At 50.1% G+C, this 6,000-nt stretch overlaps 1 protein-coding gene across 3 annotated transcripts in view; it reads right to left on the bottom strand.

The window, feature by feature from the left end:
• The window catches only part of map4k2 (mitogen-activated protein kinase kinase kinase kinase 2), a 97,631-nt gene that overhangs the window by 44,894 nt on the left and 46,737 nt on the right, over positions 1–6,000 (bottom strand). For 2 of the 3 annotated variants that reach the window (XM_070868119.1, XM_070868120.1), the window contains exon 14: positions 3,666–3,724. The exons of the other annotated variant lie outside the window; for it this stretch is intronic. In XM_070868119.1, the coding sequence (XP_070724220.1) occupies positions 3,666–3,724 (59 nt within the window). The remainder of the gene's footprint in view (positions 1–3,665; positions 3,725–6,000) is intronic. 3 annotated transcript variants of the gene reach the window in all.

The following is a 6,000-nucleotide window of genomic DNA, read 5'->3' as shown; positions in this document are numbered from 1 at the left end:
CGGGACGTACACCGAAGGCGCCAGGAACCGACGCGGTTAAAGGCGGCAACCCACATCCACCCCGGGCAACGGCCAAGTGACCTTGGCGGAATTTCTGCTCCGTCTCTCTACGTCCCTTCAATCCCGCCAGGCGAGAGAGAGAGAGAGAAAGTGTGAGAGGAGACTGTGTGGGGGGGGGGGGGAAACGAGGGGCACCTCTTGGGTCTTACGCTATCGGGATTAACGGTAGCCGTTCTCGGTCAGCATCACCGATCGCTCGCATAGGTGGACCCCATCAGCCGGAGTGTGCCCGGTATCCAGGTCGATGTAATGGGACCCGGGATCAAACAGCGATCGGTAACATGGCTCAGGGCAGTGTGTCGACTCCGCTGCCGCTGGCTGGATCATCGTACACCCAACAGACCGAGGGCCGGGATAAATACCGACGTCTAATTGGTCAGCCCCGGCTCAGTGGGTAGCTCGCCCCTTCGCCGCTGGGTCGCAAGGTCAGGGTTCGCGACCCACTCGGAGCCTCATAACCCAGGCCGCGCTCCCCGGTGTCTGTACTGAGGGAGCGCCGCATTGTCGGAGGGGCAGTACTGAGGGAGTGCCGCACTGTCGGAGGGGCAGTACTGAGGGAGCGCCGCACTGTCGGAGGGGCAGTACTGAGGGAGCGCCGCACTGTGCTGTCGGAGGGGCAGTACTGAGGGAGCCCCGCACTGTTGGAGGGGTAGTACTGAGGGAGCATCAAACTGTCGGAGGGGCGGTACTGAGGGAGCGCCGCACTGTCGGAGGGGCAGTACTGAGGGAGTCACGCACTGTCGGAGGGGCAGTACTGAGGGAGCGCCGCACTGCGTTGTTGGAGGGGCAGTACTGAGGAAGCGCCGCACTGTGGGAGGGGCGGTACTGAGGGAGTGCCGCACTGTCGGAGAGGCGGTCTTTCAGATGAGACGTTAAACCGAGGCCCCATCTGCCCTCTCGGGTGGATGTAAAAGATCCCAGGGCCACTATTGGAAGAAGAGCAGGGGAGTTCTCCCCGGTGTCCTGGGGCCAATATTTATCTCTCAATCAATATAACAGATGATCTGGGTCATTATCACATCGCTGTGTGTGGGAGCTTGCTGTGCGCTAATTGGCGTTTCCCACATTACAACAGTGAGCGCACTCCAAAAAAAAACTGAATCGGCTGTAAAGTTCTTCGACACGCCCCAAGTTGGTGAAAAGGTAGAAGTGCAAGTCTACACAAAGAATTCGAATAGAAATTCTGTATGTAAACAGCTGTCTGTCACGATGTAGTTGCTGGCTCCAGCCAGATGGTGGTGCTATGCAGCAAGTTTCTGAAGCCTCCCCGCACGCACACCCCATTCGCATTGGACTATTCCACTGATGATGTACTGACATCACCAAGTAGAACAATCCATTTGAGGAGGAGGGTGTCCTCAGCCACAATGAAGCTTCGAGCTAGTGATAAGGGATGGTCAATGGCTCGGTTAAAGGGTTGACAGCGGATGGGCAATGGCAGACATTTAGAGACCGCATGGATGAATTACAACAATTGTACATTCCTGTCTGGCGTAAAAATAAAAAAGGGAAGGTGGCTCAACCGTGGCTATCTAGGGAAATCAGGGATAGTATTAAAGCCAAGGAAATGGCATACAAATTGGCCAGAAATAGCAGCGAACCTGGGGACTGGGAGAAATTTAGAACTCAGCAGAGGAGGACAAAGGATTTGATTAGGGCAGGGAAAATGGAGTACGAGAAGAAGCTTGCAGGGAACATTAAGGCGGATTGCAAAAGTTTCTATAGGTATGTAAAGAGAAAAAGGTTAGTAAAGACAAACGTAGGTCCCCTGCAGTCAGAATCAGGGGAAGTCATAACGGGGAACAAAGAAATGGCGGACCAATTGAACAAGTACTTTGGTTCGGTATTCACTAAGGAGGACACAAACAACCTTCCGGATATAAAAGGGGTCAGAGGGTCAAGTAAGGAGGAGGAACTGAGGGAAATCCTTATTAGTCGGGAAATTGTGTTGGGGAAATTGATGGGATTGAAGGCCGATAAATCCCCAGGGCCTGATGGACTGCATCCCAGAGTACTTAAGGAGGTGGCCTTGGAAATAGCGGATGCATTGACAGTCATTTTCCAACATTCCATTGACTCGGGATCAGTTCCTATCGAGTGGAGGGTAGCCAATGTAACCCCACTTTTTAAAAAAGGAGGGAAGAGAGAAAACAGGGAATTATAGACCGGTCAGCCTGACCTCAGTAGTGGGTAAGATGATGGATTCAATTATTAAGGATGTCAGAGCAGTGCATTTGGAAAATGGTGACATGATAGGTCCAAGTCAGCATGGAGTTGTGAAAGGGAAATCATGCTTGACAAATCTTCTGGAATTTTTTGAGGATGTTTCCAGTAGAGTGGACAAGGGAGAACCAGTTGATGTGGTGTATTTGGACTTTCAGAAGGCTTTCGACAAGGTCCCACACAAGAGATTAATGTGCAAAGTTAAAGCACATGGGATTGGGGGTAGTGTGCTGACGTGGATTGAGAACTGGTTGTCAGACAGGAAGCAAAGAGTAGGAGTTAATGGATACTTTTCAGAATGGCAGGCAGTGACTTGTGGGGTACCGCAAGGTTCTGTGCTGGGACCCCAGCTGTTTACATTGTACATTAATGATTTAGACGAGGGGATTAAATGCAGTATCTCCAAATTTGCGGATGACACTAAGTTGGGTGGCAGTGTGAGCTGCGAGGAGGATGCTATGAGGCTGCAGGGTGACTTGGATAGGTTAGGCGAGTGGGCAAATGCATGGCAGATGAAGTATAATGTGGATAAATGTGAGGTTATCTACTTTGGTGGTAAAAACAGAGAGACAGACTATTATCTGAATGGTGACAGATTAGGAAAAGGGGAGGTGCAACGAGACCTGGGTGTCATGGTACATCAGTCATTGAAGGTTGGCATGCAGGTACAGCAGGCGGTTAAGAAAGCAAATGGCATGTTGGCCTTCATAGCGAGGGGATTTGAGTACAGGGGCAGGGAGGTGTTGCTACAGTTGTACAGGGCATTGGTGAGGCCACACCTGGAGTATTGTGTACAGTTTTGGTCTCCTAACTTGAGGAAGGACATTCTTGCTATTGAGGGAGTGCAGCGAAGATTCACCAGACTGAACCCGGGATGGCGGGACTGACATATCAAGAAAGACTGGATCAACTGGGCTTGTATTCACTGGAGTTCAGAAGAATGAGAGGGGATCTCATAGAAACGTTTAAAATTCTGACGGGTTTAGACAGGTTAGATGCAGGAAGAATGTTCCCAATGTTGGGGAAGTCCAGAACCAGGGGTCACAGTCCAAGGATAAGGGGTAAGCCATTTAGGACCGAGATGAGGAGAAACTTCTTCACCCAGAGAGTGGTGAACCTGTGGAATTCTCTACCACAGAAAGTTGTTGAGGCCAATTCACTAAATATATTCAAAAAGGAGTTAGATGTAGTCCTTACTACTCGGGGGATCAAGGGGTATGGTGAGAAAGCAGGAAGGGGGTACTGAAGTTACATGTTCAGCCATGAACTCATTGAATGGTGGTGCAGGCTAGAAGGGCCGAATGGCCTGCTCCTGCACCTATTTTCTATGTTTCTATGACCCTGTCACGGGTTAAATGTTGACTCTTTGCCCGTTCACTCACCAGTGTGCTCTGTGGTTCCGTCTCCTTCTGCATCGGCCGACCAAACTGCACTTGTCGGACTGGGAGAAACCAAAATATGTACAAGTTTCTGATAGGTTCGAGTTCCACCCCTCCCTATCTCTGTAACCCCCTCCAGCCCCTACACCCCTCCCTATCTCTGTAACCTCCTCCAGTCCCTACACCCCTCCCTATCTCTGTAACCTCCTCCAGCCCCTACACCCCTCCCTATCTCTGTAACCTCCTCCAGCCCCTACACCCCTCCCTATCTCTGTAACCTCCTCCAGCCCCTACACCCTCCCTATCTCCGTAACCTCCTCCAGCCCCTACACCCCTCGCTATCTCTGTAACCTCCTCCAGCCCCTACACCCCTCCCTATCTCTGTAACCTCCTCCAGCCCCTACACCCCTCCCTATCTCTGTAACCTCCTCCAGCCCCTACACCCTCCCTATCTCTGTAACCTCCTCCAGCCCCTACATCCCTCGCTATCTCTGTAACCTCCTCCAGCCCCTACACAGCTCCCGGGTCTAGCAAAAAGGAGGAACTGAAGGAAATCCTTATTAGGCGGGAAATTGTGTTAGGGAAATTGATGCGATTGAAGGCCGATAAATCCAGGGACTGATAGTCGGCATCCCAAAGTACTTAAGGAGGTGGCCCTAGAAATAGTGGATGCATTGGTGATCATTTTCCAACAGTCTATCGACTCTGGATCAGTTCCCATGGACTGGAGGGTAGCTAATGTAACACAACTTTTTTAAAAAAGGAGGGAGGGAGAAAACGGGTAATTATAGACCGGTTAGCCTGACATCAGTAGTGGGGAAAATGTTGGAATCAATTATTAAGGATGAAATAGCAGCACATTTGGAAAGCAGTGACAGGATCGGTCCAAGTCAGCATGGATTTATGAAAGGGAAATCATGCTTGACAAATCTTCTGGAATTTTTTGAGGATGTAACTGGTAGAGTAGACAAGGGAGAACCAGTGGATGTGGTATATTTGGACTTTCAAAAGGCTTTTGACAAAGTCCCACACAAGAGATTGGTGTGTAAAATTAAAGCACATGGTATTGGGGATAATGTACTGACGTGGATAGAGAACTGGTTGGCAGACAGGAAGCAGAGAGTCGGGATAAACGGGTCCTTTTCAGAATAGCAGGCAGTAACTAGTGGGGTGCCGCAGGGCTCAGTGCTGGGACCCCAGCTATTTACAATATACATTAATGATTTAGATGAAGGAATTGAATGTTATATCTCCAAGTTTGCAGATGACACTAAGCTGGGTGGCAGTGTGAGCTGCGAGGAGGATGCTAAGAGGCTGCAGGGTGACTTGGACAGGTTAGGTGAGTGGGCAAATGCATGGCAGATGCAGTATAATGTGGTTAAATGTGAGGTTATCCACTTTGGTGGCAAAAACAGGAAGACAGAATATTATCTGAATGGTGACAGATTAGGAAAAGGGGAGGTGCAACGAGACCTGGGTGTCATGGTACATCAGTCATTGAAGGTTGGCATGCAGGTACAGCAGGCGGTGAAGAAGGCAAATGGCATGTTGGCCTTCATAGCGAGAGGATTTGAGTATAGGAGCAGGGAGGTTTTGCTGCAGTTGTACAGGGCCTTGGTGAGACCTCACCTGGAATATTGTGTTCCGTTTTGGTCTCCTAATCTGAGGAAGGACGTTCTTGCTATTGAGGGAGTGCAGCGAAGGTTCACCAGACTGATTCCCAGGATGGCAGGACTGACATATGAGGAGAGACTGGATCAACTGGGCCTGTATTCACTGGAGTTTAGAAGGATGAGAGGGGATCTCATAGAAACATATAAAATACTGACGGGATTGGACAGGTTAGATGCAGGAAGAATGTTCCCGATGTTGGGGAAGTCCAGAACCAGGGGTCACAGTCTAAGGATAAGGGGTAAGCCATTTAGGACCGAGATGAGGAGAAATTTCTTCACTCAGAGAATTGTGAACCTGTGGAATTCTCTACCACAGAGAGTTGTTGAGGCCAGTTCGTTAGATATATTCAAGAGGGAGTTAGATGTGGCCCTTACGGCTAAAGGGATCAAGGGGTATGGAGAGAAAGCAGGAATGGGGTACTGAGGGAATGATCAGCCATGATCATATTGAATGGTGGTGCAGGCTCGAAGGGCCGAATGCACCTATTTTCTATGTTTCTATCTCTGTAACCTCCTCCAGCCCCGATACTCCTCCCTATCTCTGTAACCTCCTCCAGTCCAGCCCCTACACCCCTCCCTATCTCTGTAACCTCCTCCAGCCCCGATACTCCTCCCTATCTCTGTAACCTCCTCCAGTCCAGCCCCTACACCCCTCCCTATCTCTG

The sequence above is a fragment of the Pristiophorus japonicus genome, chromosome 27 (assembly GCF_044704955.1).
Source record: "Pristiophorus japonicus isolate sPriJap1 chromosome 27, sPriJap1.hap1, whole genome shotgun sequence".
Taxonomy (NCBI): domain Eukaryota; kingdom Metazoa; phylum Chordata; class Chondrichthyes; family Pristiophoridae; genus Pristiophorus; species Pristiophorus japonicus.
Note: the sequence above shows the minus strand (reverse complement) of the source record. Positions and strands in the feature narration are given on the sequence as shown.